Here is a 19,632-nt window from a genome sequence, read left to right as displayed (position 1 = left end):
CTCCCACCGACACCCCCACACGCAGCTGTGCGCTGCCACATCGGAATCTCCAGATGTGCCCCCCCCCCCCTCCCGGAACCCCCCCCACCACCACCACCACCACCCCCTTGCGGAGTCTCCAACCCCCACCCCCCTGCTGGGCAGGCGCTTCCCGGAAAACAAAGGAAGTCTATTTCGGCATTGACACGAGCCCCACCCCCTCCCCCCCAGCTCCCCTTCCTGACCTCATTATTGTTAGAGATGGCTGGATGCCTTTAGCTGGAGCCCGTGTGAGGGAAGATTAACGCGTGTGTGACCGATGCAAAGACGGGTAAAGCCTGTGCCAGCCTGTGTGTCTCTCTCACATGCCACACAGTATAATGGATCGCACAGATCCGACAGATGACTCATTTACTGAAAAGTGGCATGTCTGTATGCAAGTGCTCCAAGTCTCACAAATGCCATAATATGTTTAGTACTGTATGTAACACTGTATGTAACTGCTGAACCCGTGTTCAGCAGTTGTCTACGATCATGAAAATGCACTTTTGTACGTCGCTTTGGATAAAAGCGTCTGCCAAATGAATGTAATGTAATGTAATATAATGTAATGTAACACGTGCAATGTAACTTGATGGGAGTTTTTTTTTTTTCTGTTTCTTCACCCTGTTAAGTTCTCCAAATCCATGGTGTTGGACGCCTACAGCGAGTACGTGAACAACTTCAGCACGGCCATGGGGGTGCTGAAGAAGACGTGCGCCTCCAAACCGGCGTTCGTGGAATTCCTCAAAGTAAGAGAACTTGGAAGGGGCTTCGCGACCGAACCGCGGTCGGGACGACCGCGCGCTACGCTAGGCTTAAATATCAACCCCAGCGAGCGGCGCTGCGAAACCTTCTGTGAAAATGAGCGTTAATGTGGCTATCGCCCGGCTCCTCTTGTAAAGACACCGATCCAGTGTGTGGATGCGTTGTCTGGCGCAGTACGTAATCCTGCCTGAACCAGCGGTGACCTGCGCCAGCTGCATATCCTCCTAAGACGAGCATGTGTGACCGATTCTCCGGTCTTAATCTCAAGAGCTACGGTGCCGTGAAAAAGTATTTGCCCCCTACCCGATTTCCTCTATCATTGCATATTTGTCACACTGAATGGTTTCAGATGTTTTGGCAAAATTTAATTTTAGAGAAGGAAAACACAAAACGTATTTTTAAATTGTAATTACATTTATTCAGTTAAAAAAAAAAGAGTTATCAAGGAAATCAAGCAGGGGGCAAAAATACTTTTTCACAGCACTGTCTATACAGGGCTCTACAATAGCATTTTCTCCAAGAGATTACATTACATTACAGGCATTTGGCAGACGCTCTTATCCAGAACGACGTACAACAAGAGCACACAAATGTATCCTAATTGGGAGATGTGCTCCTAAATTATTCTTCCAGTTACCACACATCAATTGTCAGGAGAAAATGCTTTTAAAAAGAGAACACAGTAGAAGCCTGATATATTCTACAATACCAAAACCTAACTGGCAAGAGACGTTCAATAAAATAAATAATATTGTTGAAAGTATTTTGACTGCAGCATGTTTTTGTCATCCGGTAACCTGACAAAAAATGTAAATACTCAAACTTTTTTCTGTTGGGATCCAGGAGGATATAAGTTGTCTTCCACTGAAACAAGGACAGCTCACCCGTGCCAGTGGAATGAAATTGAATGTAGGCAGCGAGTGTTTTGGAGAAAAAATCTGTGGGACGTATCGTAACGCATCGGTTGAATTCGCTGACTGTTGTAAAACGGCTGACCTCCCCTGTGTTTGTCCGGCCCGCCCACAGCACTGCCAGGACAGCAGCGGCGACCGCGTGACCCTCTACGGGTTAATGATGAAGCCCATCCAGCGATTCCCACAATTCATCCTGCTCCTGCAGGTACACTCCCCCATATCTCCACCCCACCCCACCTCCCAGGGGTTCCCGCCCGTTTGTTCCAAACTTTCGGTTCTCTCAGCTCCCTTTTATTGGGTGTCTGCTGGAGAACCACATGATGAAACACAGTGCAAACAGGCAGTCACAGCTGCCATTCTTGAAATGTATGTCCTTTGTCACCTCCTCTTAACAGCGCAGTTACTAAGCCTGTTTCAAAGCAGAGATATTTATTGGGACTACTTTATGTCACAGCTTTGAAGTGGCTCAGGCTCCAGAAGCGCAGTTGGAAATTATAATTATAATGAAAAAATATCATGGCAGAACGTCACTATTTGATTGGCCTACAACGTGTTTAGAGTGGTAGAAATTTAGTGCTGGGGATTGACCAGTTTGGATTGACCAACAGAGGGCGCCCTGGACTCACAAACCAAAGATGATGTAGCTCAACTGTGAAACTGTTTGTTAAAGTAATAATGATCAGAAAAAGAATATCATCTTCCATTTTAATTTGTGTTATTTGCTTGTCACAAATAACAGTGGATGTGCCATGTGTTTTTCTAAAATGTATTTATAAAATGTGTGTGCGTGGTGGGAGACAGACAGTACATGACGAAAATAGACAATCAACCAGGGGTTATAGAAGTAATAACAATTTTAAAATGGGGAAGGAATTTTTATTGATGTGAAACAGACCTCATCATGTGAAGGCGTGTTTAAATATACTACAAGTAACTTTTTTGATGTGGTTTCAGTCTCCTTCCCTTGGCACAATTTGTTTATGTGACCTGCAGTAGCCTAAACTCATCCTCCTTTTTCTGAGAGACAAATGTACGTGTTGTGGTGTGATGGTGAGTGTACGGCAGGGCGTAAGGTTGACGATTTGGCCGTGTGACAATGTTACGCGTTTTGGCCCCGCGTTAAGGACATGCTGAAGAACACGCCCGTCGGCCACGCCGACAGACTGCCGCTCCAGATGGCGCTGACCGAGCTGGAGACGCTGGCCGAGAAGCTGAACGAGAAGAAGAGGGAGGCCGACCAGCGCTGCGAAGTCAAGCACATCGCCAAGGCCATAAACGAGCGCTACCTCAACAAGGTACGGTGAACAAAATAATAAAGTAAAAGAAATATAACAATTAGAATGTTGGACCTCATGAAGGTTCCTGCCCTACCAACCACAACAACAACACCAACACCATCAACAACAAAACTAACAACACAATCAACACCATCAACAACAATACTAACAACACAATCAGCAACGCCATTAACAACAATGCTAACAACACCAACAACCACAACAGCATCAACAACAACACCAACAACCACAACATCATCAACAACAACAACATTAACAACAGCAACAATGAAAACAACACCACGACTAACTAACAGCAACAACAGGCCCTGTGATGGATTGGTGACCTGTGCAGATTCCTGCCTTTCACCCAGTGCACGTTGGGATAGGCGCCAGCCCCCCCCCTCCCCGCGACCCTGACTAGGAGTAAATATTTCAGAAGGTGGACGGCTGGCAGTAATAATAACTCTTCCTCTTCTTTCAGCTCCTGAGCAGTGACAGCCGGTACCTCATCCGGTCGGACGACATGGTGGAGACCGTGTACAACGACCGCGGGGAGATGGTCAAGACCAAGGAGCGGCGCGTCTTCCTGCTCAATGACGTGCTGATGTGCGCCACGGCTAACGTTCGGTGAGAGACCGTTTCGTTTCCTATTAAAAAAACAGCGCCATATCCGTTCTTTTGGTTACCGCTGGCAACCGCCAGCCGTTTCGGCCGAGCCAGCGTGCGCCCACACGCCGAACGAGGTGCAGCTGGCGCGCCTGCCCGCAGGATGGCGAGCGCTTTCCCGCTAGGGAACGCGCAGCTGCGCGGGAGAGAGCTAGCGCTGATCTGAAGACGGCGCTATCTCGCTGGTGACGACTGGCCCCGGGCAAACACCTGATAGGTTATCGGCTGGAGAAAGTTCAGTGGTAACTCAGACAACTGAACTGCAGTGATGGCCTGCTGATACACACCTCACAGCTGGTGGGAGTGAACCCGTTGTGTTTTCCCGCCTTTTTTTGTGGTTTCTCGCTCACGGTAGGCCAGTGACACGATCCAGGCTGAATGTGGGACTGCAGTGCCTGCCTTGCACTTATCGGACTGAGTAGCCCTATGAAACAGCTGTACTCAAACTCAGTCCTGTGGACCCCTGTATTTCCTGGTTGTTGTTCCGACTGTAATCCCAGAATTTTAATAAGCTGTTCATTTTTCTTGATTGCATGCTTTTTAGGCTTTGAGGGATTATTTACTCTCTTAAGCCACATTTTACCCATAGATAGCTGTGCATGAAGAATAATGGTCCCATATTCACATTGTGCTTCTTGTGCTATATTGCAAATAGTTGCATGAAAGAAGGTAAAAAAGTGATCAAACTGAATCAGTAGGCTCCTAATTGGTAAAAATGTGGACACATTACCACTAAAACTACCCATTTGGCAGATAATGAAGAACCCACGGACAAAGCAAATGATAATGAGCCAGACCCGCATTGTGTTAAGTTCCAGGAACTAATTGCGAACTTGAACGCATGTGTCCAAAAACCTCGACTAGAACTGTAACAACTATAACTGAAGAAAGATTGGCTGTAACAAAAACCAGCCTACCCAAGTCTCCAGGATTGAGTTTGAGAGCCAGTGCTATAAACCCTCAGAGGATGGGCGAGTCTGAGCGTGTGCGCCTTGCCCCTCCCCTCCCCTCCCCCTACAGGGGCAGCCAGGACAGCGGCGGCGGGGGCAGCGGCGGGGGCGCGTCCCTGGGGCAGAAGCTGCTGCTGAAGTGGAGCGTGCCCCTCAGCCTGGTGGACGTGGTGGAGTTCGGCTCCAGCGAGGAGGCCGGCGACGGCGGCCGCTTCGCCGCGCCGCACTCCGGGGAGAACGTGGTCATCAACGCCAGGCCAAGTACGACGCCCCGGGCCCGTGCGCTTGCGACTTACGGCAAAGATGTGTAAAGATGGGCCTTTGCATGTTCGTGCTCATTGGAGAAGTAGAAAGACGGGAGCCCGCACTCAAAACAAAACGTTTTTTACATCGTAGGTATCTTGACAATATAGTTTCTTTTCAGCTCTTTATTGTGAAATTGAAGACAAGCATGCTTCGGCCTTTCAGCCGTCCGCAGTGCCTCAGAGTTCATTAGAGACTCACGGCTAATTTTCCCGGTTTATCTGACGGAGGGCTGGGTGTTAGCCAAGCGTTCGTCCTGAACTTTGACTTAAAACCAAGTGTTAGATTATTTTTCTTCACAAACAGTTTTTCAGGTTTATTTTTGGTGATTAGCTGTCCCAAACTGCATTCGTGACAAGAAAAAAAGAATCTATTTGCAATACTTAAACACACATTAATAACAATATTCAAACTTAAACACGAGCGTTTATTGAAACAGTGCCTGGCCTGGGCTGTGTGTGCTACCTATAGCTGATGCTTCCAAGATGTCGCCGTGACATCATGACAGTGATGCTGAGTAGCAGTAAAATCAATAACTCCCCTCACGCCCCCCCCCACCCCCTGAAGGGCCGCATTAAATATTAACGAGCCCACAGGTGATCAGTGCAGCTTCTCTTCAGTGTCTCTGCCCCTTTGTGTGTGCCACCGGACCAGAAGCAACATAAAGAATAGTCGCTGGCGTGTCTTACGCTGCAAAGAAATCAATTCTGCACACTGCTCTCGTTCCCCTGTGCGGTCAGTTTTATCTGTCTGCTCACAGGATTAAAATTTTATTCCTGGAGGTATAACGTCAGGTTGGTCGGGCGCCGACATTCTTGTGGATCAAGCTATTGTTTGTGTTGCAGATTTTGTTCCATTTCTTCAGCTTTAGGCAGAGACTGCAGACGTTGGAGGTCTTGTTTTAGTCAATAACTGTGTTTCGTGCACATGAATATTATCACGGTAACCAGACTATTCAAGTATTCCAGTTATAACACAAGTCACGTGGTCGTTAGCCAAATAAGCCGGTGTTTGGTTTTTATGAGTAACCAGTTTAAGATGTGGGTAGAATATAGTCATAGTCCTATAGTCATGTAAAGACATTGTTCGGAATATTCCTTCCACTTGGCTAATAAACTTACAACATACTTTTTGGGGTACTATGGTGACATGCATACAAGAATATTAGGGGCCTTCATATTTTGTGGCTAAAGCTGATTCAGAATATTAGCAGAACCAGGATGAAGATGTTTTCTGGATTACCGTGCGTGTAACACGGTCTCTGTCATTGCCATTTTCATACAGCTCCAGCATTGTTGTCTGTTCTCCTCTTAATGGCAGAATTTTTGTCCATTGTATTTTCAGCACTGAGATTTCAAGGACCCACACAAAATGGCCGGGCTTTGGTTGAGCACCCCACCTTGATAATATTTTAACTGTATTGTAGCAGCTACATCCAGCACCCACTATACAGTTTACAGCACAGGCTACTTTAAAAAAACTAGCACTTGGACGTGTGGAAGCTGAACAGAGAGTCATACGACATGAATCCTGTGTTCAGTACAAAGCAAATATGTAATTAATGATTACAATCATAATATTACCAAGGACTTTATAGCCACACTCTTATTAGACCATATTTGTTTTATCCAAGGTTAAAATATCTAAATTAGGAAACATGTAAATATATTATTAATGTGAAAATTCATTTCACATTTTGTTGCAGGCCCCTTAAAAAACCTCTGACCCTAGTTTGAGACCCTCTATGTTAATGTTAGGTTATGCTTGTGGTGGGTGTGTTATGTAAGGGTTTTTTTTCGTGTGTCTGGTCTGTGAGAGGCTTTTCCCTGTGCTCTGTACTACAGGGTCGTGTGACTTCCCTGCATTCACTGGGGCTGTGGCCCGTTGGTAGCTGGTCAGGCTCGTTTTCAGGCCCTGTTAAAAACAGACGTGATATCCGGACTTTAATTTGTGCTCTCTGTCCTCGTACTTGATGTCAGCGTAAACAGGAGTCTGGACATCTACATCTCTCCCTGATGATCAGGAGCGGTTTCTGTAAACGGGAACGTGTTTCCGGTTAACGCTTGGTCAGCCATGGTAGTGGGTCTTTTTGTGGAAAAGCAGTACCAACAATTCAGTTAAATTCACTAGGACTAGTAATCCCTTTAAGGGAAACATTGGGTAAAACTGAACATAATTAGAGTTGCATAATAATTTTATCTATCAATCCATCAGTACATGCCTACAGACTGCCAACCACACCTTCACACAAAACAAGATATAGATGTTCCTGTTCTTGGGCTGAACCAAATAGCCAGTATCTTGTGAACCTAGCAACGTTGACTGATTGCAGGGGTTGGGGAATTGTCGTAAATAAGCGTACACAAGCCTATTTAACGCCCGATAGGGTAACAGCAGCAACTTGAAATCGGGCCCGCCTGTTTATTGGTAGCTGGCGAAGCGAGTTAAAACTGTTTTGTTTGGGTTTGGTTGGGATCCTAGCAGCGGATTTTTTTAACAATTCAAAAGGCGGTTTTCAGTGACATTCGAGCCCCCTGAGTGACTGCGGTCCTCCATTAAAAGCACAGATGGCTTTTTCTGCGTCGTTTAGCAAAAAGAAGTGGCTCGTTTTGACGATTTTCCTCCGGTGAAGGAAATTATGCTTCGGGTTTCAAAAGAGAGATCTGAGTCAGCTGTGATCCCATGATCTTTAGCATTGAATGAAAAGTTTAATGTGTTGTTTCAAAGGCTTTCGGGACTAAATTTGGTCCCAGTGCTACTCCATCTGAGCATGTTCCTCTCCAAAGTGCATTGTCATCCTTATCCACTGGACTGCTATGTCATCTTTAATCTGCTGATCAGGAATAAGCTATTGAATGCATACTGTAGAACTAGAAGGAGAGAGTATATTAAATTATTGTGTAAAATTGCATCAGTTCAGTCTACTTTCCTGTCTTCAAAGGGAAGGAGTGTCTTTGTCCTGGTCATGTCAGGCCATGCTTGGCTTGTCTTTTAAAAATGATACCCTCAAGGTCTGGTATGAAACCCGGTCTGTGCCAGCGCCACAGTGTCATGGTGATAGTGGAGGTTGCAGAAGTAAGATGCAGGAATATGATTGGACCTTTGAAATCGGGAGGAAAGGGGGAGCATGTTTCGATAAGTATAGGCCAATACAGTTCGTATGAGCCGCATTCCTCTAATGTTCAGTACTGTGTTAGCATTGCTGAAGATGTGTTAGCTGTCTAGCGCTAACAATGCAATAGGCAGGATATAAATAGCTTCAGTTATAATCTCAAAATGGAGTCCCAAGGTGCAGGTTGAAATGGAACCATGTTCTACATCAAATTCTACTTTTTCACTATCCTGTCTTTTAGAGCAAAGACAAAACAAAAACAAGTAGAATGGGTACATTTGTTTCCCATCAGTCTCTGATTCATTTCTTTCTTTTTAACCGTCTGTTTAATTACGACTTTAGCGTACCCTCCGATCTCAGTCAGCAATTGCTGAGCTGTGTGTGCTGTGAGGTCTCAGAGGGTTTCTGTATCACACAGGCTTTCACTAGTGTGGTAGTGTGGGAAAATGAGGTCAGGTTCAGCACGGTTCATCAGGTTAGTGCGCGATAAGCTCTCCTGTGCAGGCTGCAGTTAAACAACGCTCGAAAGCTGACAGGAACCATTCAGGGAAAGTTCTGGAACCGACACACTGCAGATATTATTGATGAAGTGTTTTGTATATGTAATGTATGTATATTTAGTTTTCTATGCCACGTTAACTTTATTGAGGTACAGGGCAGTTCTGGAACCGACACACTGCAGATATTATTGATGGAGTTTTTTGTATATGTAATGTATGTATATTTAGTTTTCTATGCCATATTAACTTTATTGAGGTACAGGGCAGGAGGAACCTGATGCCACAGTTATAAGTAATGAATCCTTAGGGAAAACAATCCATTTAATTTGCCAATCCATGCCTGTTTGCTTGTCTCCCCCAGGGACTGACGTGTTATTGAATGGCTGCCAAAGCAAAGCTCCCCTCTCAGATAAGCTGTCTGTGCCAGCGTAGTGTACATGCAGGCATGCTTGTGGATTGGTCAGTGTTTCCCAATGGATTTCTCACACAGATTCACACATTCTTATAGCATAGGGGAGCATTAGTCCAATTCTTATTCCAACATTAAACCTATTCCGATGACATAAAATACCTGTGCGGGGCCAGCTCTGAATTGATGCTGTAGTGACGCTGGCTATCTGCAGCTAAGATTGTTTTATTTAAGTATGTTCTCTATTCTTAGGCCTGGTATTTTTAAACCTTAAACCCAGTCCTGCTTAATATTTCTCCACAGTGATACACTGATAAGATACCCTGTTCTAAGTGCATTCTTATGCAGTTACAATACTCTTTTCAGTATCACAACTCCCATCTGTAATCTCCTATACCTGTGCTTGGATGCAAACTGCAAAACTTCCCCTTTGGCCCTGCTGTGTCCTGCTTATTAGATCACATATATTTTCTTCACCACTGGAATATTACTATGCCCCCCCTCCCACACACACAAAAAATATCACCAAAATGAATCACATAATATCATCCTATTGTTTTCCCACTCAAGATTTACTGGTTGTTTACTAGATTAACTAGTAATTACATTACATTGTATTCATGTAACAGATGTTTTTATTCAGCGTGACGTACAATATAGGAGAAACATAAATGCAGTCACATGATTAGTATGAGTAATAGTGCCAGACCTGGCTAACAAGAGTCCCAGACCAGCGAGTAAAGATGCAACTTCACTAAATCACTAGTGCAAGTTAACTACACTGACCCAGAATCAAGGTACAAACTGTAAGTAGAGTACATTAATAAGAAGCCATACGAAGAGAAACATAAAACCCTAAAATATAGCCCGAAAACCATGAAAAACCATTAGCTAAATTACAGAAGGAAGGGGCAGTATGGAGTGGAGATAGGAGAGGAACCAAGATGGTCTGAAGAGATGGGTTTCCAGTTTGTGTTGGAATAGCCAGTGTTTCTGCTGTCATGGCCGCTTTGGGAAGTACTGTATATTTCACAACTGTGGGACCAGTACAAACGGGCATCATGACTGGGAGAAATGGCCATGCAGGGAGCGGTGAGACAATCCCTTCAAGACTGAGGATCGGAGAGCTCTGGTCAGGATGTGGGGTTTGAAGACTGCTTATGGATTTGGTACAGCTGTTCCTTTGTCTCCTCTGTAGGCTAGTATCGGGGTTTTAAAAGTGACAGGCAGTAACAGGTAGCCGCTGAATTGAAATTGTCGGACTCCGAACCATCATTTGGGAAAAAACTGGGGGCAAAATGAGGACAGGTGTCAGATGGCATTAAGTGTGTGTATCACGGTTTCCATAGCGACCTAGCGCGCAGCTAGTGTGCACTCAAGCAAAATGAATTTGTGAGCACATTTTATTACATTGCGTTCCATTCATTTAGCTGGAAGCTCTTATCCAGAGTGACTTAAAATGTGGGAGAACATAAGTACATTCACCTGGTTTACATGAGTAATAGTGTCAGAACTGGCTAACAGCATCTCTGCTATATTAAATGCATGAACATTCTGTACTGTACTATAAGAGTGTCTAATGCTTGCTATAGGTGTTGCAGCCTGTGTCATACTGAGCTTTTTGAGCAAACCTGCCAACACTAGTATACCTATAGTATGACAGTATACCTTCCAGTTTTAGTGTCCTTAATTATATAAATAATAAATAATTTTTGAATGCTCTTGAAACTTCTGCAAGTTTACCTTTTTACTGTATATATGCCTACTTCACATAATCAGGTAAGTGTATGTAATAGTATATGAAACACTGTGAATGAAGACTTTCAAGCTTAAAATTGTATTATACATTCCAGGTAGTAAATATTGTGAATAAAATTCTTTGGAAGAATAGTTTGGTGGCATTAAGGTGGTGGGTACATAATATTCCTGTTCTCACGGTGGAGAACGAGTTAAATTGTAGAACTCAACCCAAAAAAAATCCTCCGCCTCATACCACAACCTCACGAAAGCGAGTGGCGAATATCAGATATCACATATAAAAAGCATTCCTAATGTGCAGGTACTTGAGAAGAAACAAGTGTTTATCCAATCAGAAAAGTCTCCAGAACTCAGCATGAATACGAACGTTAAATTTCAAATGTGGAAAAGCACTCTCAGTGCAAAGGCACAGCGCTCGAGGAGCGGAGAAGAGCTTTCCGAGCCTCGAGGCGGGGCGGTGAGACGTCTTGGCCGGCGCTTCTGGGAGAGAGAGAGCGAGAGGCGGGCGCGTTGGGATTTACGGCGCGTCGGCTCTCCGACAAACAAGACAAGGCCCTTCTGGCAGACGGCGAAGGAGCCGTCAGACCCGTGTGGACTTTGGCCGCGCGGGTTGGCTCGGAGGCCGGGGGGGGGGGGGGGAGCGGAGCTGCCTTTTGTTCCCGGGGTCGGGGTGAAAAGCTTCGCAACGGGCGCTTTTCCTCCCACCGGCTCGGTTAGCGCGCGGGGGCACGCCAGCGTCCTGCGGCGGGGGGGCGCCTCGGTGCCGACAGAAGGTGGGAGGCCGAAGCGCTGAAGCGTCCTTTGAACGAGGGCCCTTCGAGAGCTGGAGAATGCGTCTTCAGACACGGACGCAGTCGTCGCTGACTGATTTGAGCACTCCAGACTCATTTTAAAGTGAATTTGAAGTTCTTGTCTCTCTGTGAATGTGTCCTGAAGTAGTTTCGTGGTTATTTAAATTGTAATTCAGTCAACTCTTTCCATTTTCTCCCCGGCACCAGAATGTACGGAGATGCTGTGTAGTTTGGCAACCTTTCAGAGGGGCCAGTTCATTCATAGACATTTTTGCACACAGGTTACGCACTTGCATTGTTTCATTCGTGTCACAGATTGGCACCAGTGCTGCGGCTTTGTTGGAAACATGGATGTTGCTCATTAATTTCAGGGTTATGCTGGACCCAAAATGAAATTTAAAAAAAATCCATTCTTGAAAAGGCAGAAATAAAACCCCATTACCAGGCTGGCAGAAATGCAATATTTCAGTGAGATTTTATCTTAATATTGTGCTTTTAAATGCAACTGGAAACTCAAATTAAGTGCACTGGCAAGAATATATGCAAATCTTAACATGGTAAGCCCATAAATTGTATATTGAAACCAATACAGACTGGCCAATAGGGCAATCAATTGTTCCCTTGTAGCTAGGTGGAAAATGACACCTAAACTGTTGTGTATCTGTGAAAGGTTGTCTCTATGTATCTGTATAATGTTCTAAAAGATCTTCATAGAAGGTGTAAGGTTGTGTGGCAGGCATTTAAATTGGTTGTGTGGATGGCAGTGTACTGTAGTGGTTAGGAAACAGTGAGAGGTTGCAGGTTCAAATCCTTAATGAGGCACTGCTGTTGTACGCTTGAGTAGGGAGGGTACTTGATGCATGATTGAAATTTACCGGTTAAGGGACAGGTTCAAAAACATTTGCCGTTTCTTGCACGCACACAACTCAAAGTCAAGCTGAAACCTGTCGGTTAAAAATCACAGGGTCAGGGACTACTTCGCTTTTACAAATAATCCTCCTGAATGCATTTAAAACAGCAAGACTGAAATGAACATTAGTGACTGCAATCCACATTTGGGGTTTTTTACAATGAAAGCTTTACTTCACTGACAAGTTGTTCACCTCACTCGTTCATCCTCAACCCCCGCAGACAAGCTGTACGTGGGTCCAGGCCAGCTGTACCAGGACCTGCAGAACCTCATCCACGACCTCGGACTGGTAAAGCATATCTCCAGCATGATTGGCAGCCTGAAAGGAAACTACCAGGTGAGCAGGCATGCTTAATGTTTCAGCTAGTGTCTCTCTTCATAAGAACAAGAGAATGGGAACACCTGACAAACAGAGCCCATTAAGTCCATTTAGCTTTGTCATTTTGCCTACCACGGTGAGCAATAGTGTCCACCATTTTCTGTTTTTTTTTTTTTAATTACAATAAACCCCTTCATATAGAGATTATAGGTAATAGAATTGCATAATTCACCATTCATAATAAACAGTGTAAGAGCAATTCCCAAAGGGTGTCAACTTGTCGTAGAATTAATTTACCTTGGGTTTCTGTTAGAATTAGCAATAAATTCACCATTCAATAAATGAGGAGAGATGTGTCAACTGTGTAAATCGGCTGCTTTGAAACTGCTCAGTAAGCGCTGAGCCCCGGTGAAAACCTTCACGCCCTGCGACGCGCGAAGGCGAGGGCGAACGCCACAGATTGCAGCACGCGGCACTGCCTCCGGGCAGCTCTTTAACACCCTAACGGTTTCTGCCCTTTAAAGCCCGGGTGATTTAGCTCCGCGCCGGTCTGTCGGGGCGAACGCGCCGCCGAGCCGGAATTAATCGCGCGCTCGCGCGGCCTTGCGTTAGCAGGGAATCCGGTCCGTCTTCTTTATGCGTTCTTGCTGTATGCACTGTATGCAAGACATTCTTGGAGTCTCGGGGTTTCGTTAAGCTGTGTATGTTCCTGTCTGCGTGGCAACATGCCAAATGGAAAAACAGCTTTGTCCCCTATGCCAATACCGCCCTCAATGTGTTCAAAACAACTGGCCTGTTACGTCCTTTGATGATAAATTGTTGTTCCAGCGTGTGTATGTAAAGTCTAGATGTATCTGTGTTCCTGTCCGCGTTTCTATGTACCTGTGTTTCTGTTTCTGAAAAAGAACCTCCTCTCGATGTCAATAAAGCTGTAATCTCTATAATGAATAATCCCTGATCTCTGATGCAGAATGTGAACTCGGCTGTGGCCCAGGACTGGGTGTCGGGCCTCCAGAGACTCATCCTGAAGAAGGAGGAGGAAATCCGGGCTGCCGATCGCTGCAGGATCCAGCTGCAGCTGCCAGGGAAGCATGACAAGTCAGTACCGCTCCACGGGCAACCCTCACACACCTTCCTCACCTGCTGTTGGCTCTGCAGTGTCTCTGCAGGGCTGCCCTGGGCTGGCAGTTATGTCATGACAGAGCTGCCTGCCTGCAGTTGACATGGTAGTTATGTGATGACAGAGCTTCCCCACCTGCATTTGGCATGGCAGTCATGTCACGACAGAGATGCCCTGCCTGCAGTTGGCAAGCAATTATGTCACGACAAAACTGTCGTGCCTGCTGTTGGCATGGCAGTCATGTCACGACAGAGCTGCCCTGCCTATAGTGGACATGGCAGTTATGTCACAACAGAGCTTCCCCGCCTGCAGTTGGCATGGCAGTCATGTCACGACAGAGCTGCCCTGTCTGCAGTTGGCATGGCAGTCATGTCACGACAGAGCTGCCCTGTCTGCAGTTGGTGCATGGGTGCCTAAATCTGAAAAAGGTGCAGTTACACCATGGATTTACGTATACGCATTCAGTTCCATATACGTATGTAATGAATTATAACAAGGTTTATTTGATCTGAAAACCTAATTATAATCAGTTTATTCATAACATAACATAAAAATCTGTACAAGATTTTATTTAAATTATTCCGTGTTATTGAAGATGTTTTTTTCTGTTTCGCTGACGACCGCCTGGGGCCGCTTTTCGGATCTCAGTTTGGGAACCCCGGGGCTAATCGGCGGCTCTCCTGTGCCCTCTCTCCGCAGGTCCGGGCGGCCGACGCACTTCACCGCCGTGTTCAACACCTTCACGCCGGCCGTCAAGCAGTCGTGGATCAGCAGCTTTCAGATGGCCAAGCTGGCCTTGGGTACGTCAGGGCATTACGGTGCACCAACGGCTGGCCGGCGTCTCACCCTCCGCCAAAAAGCACCGTGGCGGCCAAATTCACTCTATGACTCTCCATCAGTCAACTCAACTCAGTTCAATTCAATTCATTCCGTGTGCGTTTATTATGCATTGCACAAGCCAGTATTTCGTGTCGCTCCAGAATTAATTATTATTGAAATTGAGTACCTATGATCTCGAGTACACACACAGGGCTGCCAGAAATATTCCGTGTTTCAAAAGCTGTACGGGCCAGCCTGTTCCAATGTCAACCCATTAATTCTCAGAAGATTAGATTTTCGCCATAATTCGCCAAATTCACTCTATGACTCTCCGTCAGTCACCTCAACTCAGTTCAATTCATTCCGTGTGCTTTGTTCGCATTGCAAAATCAGTATTTTGTCGCCAAGTAATTATTATTAAATGAGACATATAAAGTACACCAGAGGCCAGATATTCCTGTTCCAAAAGCTGTACGGCCCTTCCATTGCAACATTAATTCTCAGAAGATTAGATTTTCGCCACAATTTCTCTTTATTGAGCTCTCTTTGCGAATTTTAACGTTCATATTTATCTTCGGTAAGGGGAACACCGTGCTCCTTGGTCTGCTAAAACAGCAAGTTCTGAAGTCGTGGTGTCTGGAATGTAAATTACGGATACGGGTCTTTCGCAACACGTTTGTATTAAACGGGGGAGTAGTGAGTGTCCAGTTCTGCGGGCGGTATCTAGTTTTATTGATGCACAGCGAGTGCGTTTCTCCTCTGATGAAATGGAAAAACTCTTCCTCCTCCCCTCCTTCTCCTGTGATGTGGCGCAGTCCGAGCCAGCTGAGAGAGTGTGGGTGTTTGTTGTTTTTTTTTCATCGGCAGAGGAGGACAACCTGCAGGGCTGGTTCTTCGCCGAGGACGATGGGAATCAGATGAAGAAACGCAAACACCCCCTCCTCCTGAGGCAGATGCCTGTGGTCATGTCCAAGCTGCAGGAGTTCAAGGTGGGCATGCCCGCCCCCACAACAGAAAAACAATATGGCTGGCCTCTCCTCAATCCATGGACTCCCAATTATTTTGTGTATCTATTAAGGTACACAAGATAGAAGTGGTGGGAGGTATTTAATGTTTAATGTGGGTTGCATTTGATGTGGTAGCAGGAGGACACATCTGGAGCTCACTACAGTACCAGCGCATTTACAAAACTCACCTTCTCATGCTTCGCTAACTGGCTCAGGGGTCTGCGACCTTTGAACTTGAGAGCCACAAGATCTGCTGGGTTTTGTTCTCGCCTTAAAAATCAGCACCCACTTCAGTCCCAAGTAGCCAGGTGAACTGAGTTAGCTGTGTAATCGACTAACTCTAATGGATTAATTATGTGTGGAATTGTATGAAGACCAGCAGAGCCTGTGGCTCTCCAGGACCAGGGTTACAGACCCCTGAGTTTGCTAACCGTACCTAATAATGTCGATGTATTATTTTTCATATTGTGAGTAGTTTTCTTGTACACAAGTATTTGTCGAAAGCATTGCTGTTTACTGTTTTCTAAGAAGACAGAGGCGCTAAAGCTTTGTTTGATTGTAGTTTTTAGCAGTTGGTGAAGTCTCCGTTTCTCTTTGTGCGTCAGGTGGAGTGTGCGGTTCACAACCCCGAGCCCCTGTACAACACCGAGAGCACGGCGGACACGCCCGTCCTCGGATACGGCTGCGTGTGGGTAAGCATGCCCCTCCCATCATGTGGCCATGAGGAATATTATTATTGATAATAATCTGTATTATTATTATTATTATTATTTAATTATTCCATTTTATGCTTTTATTGTAAGTCCCTTTGGATAAAAGCTATTCCTATAAGGTCCGTTTGAATTTTAATTTGATTATTAGTGATGGCAGTTAAGCTATTTAGGCCACCCAGCTAGTACATTGGAAATTAGGCTATCAAACAGCGAATTCAAAAGTAAATCAAGCTTTTGTGTCCGACTGAGGGAAAGGCGGTCCACATTGGCCCTCATCACTTGTGTGTCACTTGACAAGTATATACGAGATATGAGAGGATAAGGTATGCATGAGAGAACATGAACAAAAGTGAACATTCCATAAATTTTTTTTTTTACATATTTAAAAACAAATGTGGAGTGAATCCAGGCCTTGGTTCTTGTTCTGCTGCTTGTCTGGGCAGATGTAACAGGATCTCCATTTTCCTCATACTGTAGGTGTGGTCTTAAAGCCATTATAGTCACCTGAAGCCATAGAACATCAGTAAAAGGCAGAGCTTAATGAACAAGCTCCATTCCGGCACATCACTGCTTACTTAATGCCCATAATGGGGGTTTCCTTTAGCAAATGAGTCATTATATTGCATGGAGTGCTTTGCGCATACTTGCTGGAGAGACGGGTTCCCTGTGGGTCTAGTTCAAAGTGCTTGCTTGTGGATGTTGAAAATTGGAGGTCATAAAATTGGATTTGTGCTTAGAGGTGCTTCAGTTTCTGTTGGTTTGTGCACTTTACGGAACACTTTTTTTCTGTAGCTGTGCATATCCTTTAAAGAAAATCCCGACTTTTTGTCAATTATGTGCCATAGTGTCCTGTGCTTTCAAAGTCATGTCATATGCTATAAATAGTAGTGTTAGTACAGTGGGTTTGTAGTCAAAAAAATAAAGAAGGCTTCAGTATTAACTGAAGTCTGATGCATGTGTCATTTACAAATAAGGTCTTTGAAAAGTCCTTTCGTTTACCTTTGGAAATGCCTTTGGGTTCATGGCTATACCTCTAAAAAGGGTTCCCAAAATCCAAAGTACAGGATTTAATGACATTTTCTAACAAAAATAAAAACAGCTAGTGCTATATATGACTGTTTGTGAATTTAAGGGTTTTCAGGTGCATGGTATACAGGTTATATTTTTCATATTTTTCTCACAACCTCTTGACCTACCGGTGAGTCCACTTTGGAAACCCTGTCCTAAAGGTTAAAGGTCACTCCAGATAGCTTGACCCCTCAGCCTGATGTGTGAGGCCTATTTTGTGTTGTGTTGTGGGTTGTCTCTGTAAGCGGTCAGCAGTGGGAACTCTAGCCATCGCCTTCACCTTTTGACCCTCACCGCCGTGCCTCCCGTCTCAGGTGGCCAGCTGCACCAATCAGATGGGCCAGATCTCGGTGGTCAGCCTGCAGAGCCCCGCCCCCAAGGTGACCGAGTGCTTCAACGTAGAGTCGCGCATCCTGTGCATGGTCCACGTGCCCCCTGAGCACGTGCAGGAGGCGGAGGGAAGCGAGGTGCCCGAAAACAACGTCGGCCCCGGGAGGGGGACCGACAGTCCCACGGTCTGCCTGGGCATGGAGGAGGGGAGGTACGTCCTGCACTGACCCCTCTCTGTACATGATCTCTGCTCTCAAACCTCAACTGTCCTTTCTCTCGCACTTCTCAATCATAGTATTTCTTAGCAGTATTTCCTAGTAACTATATATGGTGTCAGGTTTGCTGAATATGTTTCAGCAGATAGCTGCACATGCTAACAGTGTAGCTGAACTATTGCTTAACTTCCTATTACACTGTTACTGATAAGAACATGACTTATCATTTTCTGTTGGTAATATAAGTCACTCTGGATAGTCACTCTGGATAAGAATGTTTTATGTGGCTGTAATGTAAATGACTTGCTGAATTTTATCAAAAGGCAAGATAATTCGGTCACATATCTAGTTCCGGTGTCACCACGTACCATTTAAGCTTCACCCATGCCTGATGCAATCAAAAACTAGACTGTTGCTCTAAAGGAATTGAAAGGCAATTAATGTGGTTTTTATGAGGAAAAGCAAACCCAGGGAAATTAAGTGGCTGGATGTGAACCAGTATTTATAACCAGCCTTGTAAAGGCCAATCACGTGGTATGTGTGCTTATTCATCCAATAAGCACGTTTTCAAATTACTTTTTGACATTTTCTGAGAAATCGTTTCAGACTTGTTACACACGCATGATATTTTCCAGGACTTCAGCTTGATTACCTTTTAGGGGGTATGGGAGTCATCCACCCCCCCCCCCTTCCCATATTGGCTCAAATGGGATTTTTCCTTTTTTTTATTCCTGCTGGGAAATGTTGAGTGTGCAACACCGTGTGTCAGCTCGCTTGTAAGTGACGCCGGGCAAATTGAAAATTGATTTACTGGGTGATCGCGCTCGCGAATCGGGAAGAAGAAACAACAGCGAATTTCCCGCAAAAGGGCGAACGTGGCCTTAGTCTCATTTGTCACTGCCTGACGTAGTGCACGCGTGATGCAGTCGGTTTAGATTGGCAGGTCCTGTGCGCGCATCCCATCTGTTGTTTCTCTGTGATGATCCCGCAGCATTTCGGTGTACAAGAGCAGCCAGCGCTCCAAGAAAATCCGCCTCCAGCACTTCTTCACGCCGGACAAGTCCACGGTCATGAGCCTGGTGTACACGGCGCAGTGTTTATACGCCGGCCTGGTGAGCGGCTCGGTCGCCATCTTCTCCAGGTCGCCAGGTGAGTGGGAAATACCTGTGATGGGAAATCTCTGTGATGGGAAATACCTGTAATGGGAAATCTCTGTTATGGGAAATCCCTCTTAAAATCCTCATGTCGGGGTGTCTCATGGCGTAGCCTGTAGAGCGCTGTCCACATGCTCATTGCGAGCAGCGACGTCGGCGGTTCGAGTTCTACCGCGTGATGTTTATCACACGTCTCCTTTGTCACTTTGTCCTGACTCTCTACACTGTCCTGTCCAATAAAGTTGAAAAGCCCTTAAAAAATTGTTTTTTTAAACGCTCATGTCAGCAAATTTTTCATTCAGAATTTTAAATTTTGTTCTGGAGTCGATCCATATTTTTCTTCACAATTGAACAAACATTTATTGTTCACAAATCACTTAAAAATTTTTGAATATACCATTCATACAGCAGGTTATTTTTACTGAAACAGTTCAGGATAAGTACTTCGTTCACGGTTGTGTCAGTACCCTCAACCCACAGTCTCTGAGCTACAATCTCAGCTACTTTA

General features: G+C 45.2%; 1 protein-coding gene across 2 annotated transcripts in view; it reads left to right on the top strand.

Moving 5' to 3' along the window:
* arhgef10 (Rho guanine nucleotide exchange factor (GEF) 10) overlaps positions 1 to 19,632 on the top strand; it is an 86,717-nt gene that overhangs the window by 37,623 nt on the left and 29,462 nt on the right. For both annotated transcript variants that reach the window (XM_064332963.1, XM_064332953.1), the window contains 12 exons: positions 654 to 770; positions 1,813 to 1,905; positions 2,825 to 2,995; positions 3,462 to 3,607; positions 4,667 to 4,857; positions 12,601 to 12,716; positions 13,669 to 13,796; positions 14,518 to 14,618; positions 15,505 to 15,626; positions 16,250 to 16,336; positions 17,740 to 17,966; positions 18,962 to 19,119. In XM_064332963.1, coding sequence (XP_064189033.1) covers positions 654 to 770; positions 1,813 to 1,905; positions 2,825 to 2,995; positions 3,462 to 3,607; positions 4,667 to 4,857; positions 12,601 to 12,716; positions 13,669 to 13,796; positions 14,518 to 14,618; positions 15,505 to 15,626; positions 16,250 to 16,336; positions 17,740 to 17,966; positions 18,962 to 19,119 — 1,657 coding nt within the window. The remainder of the gene's footprint in view (positions 1 to 653; positions 771 to 1,812; positions 1,906 to 2,824; positions 2,996 to 3,461; positions 3,608 to 4,666; positions 4,858 to 12,600; positions 12,717 to 13,668; positions 13,797 to 14,517; positions 14,619 to 15,504; positions 15,627 to 16,249; positions 16,337 to 17,739; positions 17,967 to 18,961; positions 19,120 to 19,632) is intronic.

The sequence above is a fragment of the Anguilla rostrata genome, chromosome 1 (genome assembly GCF_018555375.3).
Source record: "Anguilla rostrata isolate EN2019 chromosome 1, ASM1855537v3, whole genome shotgun sequence".
Lineage (NCBI taxonomy): Eukaryota > Metazoa > Chordata > Actinopteri > Anguilliformes > Anguillidae > Anguilla > Anguilla rostrata.
The sequence above is the reverse complement of the archived record's forward strand: the minus strand, read 5'-3'. Positions and strand labels throughout refer to the sequence as shown.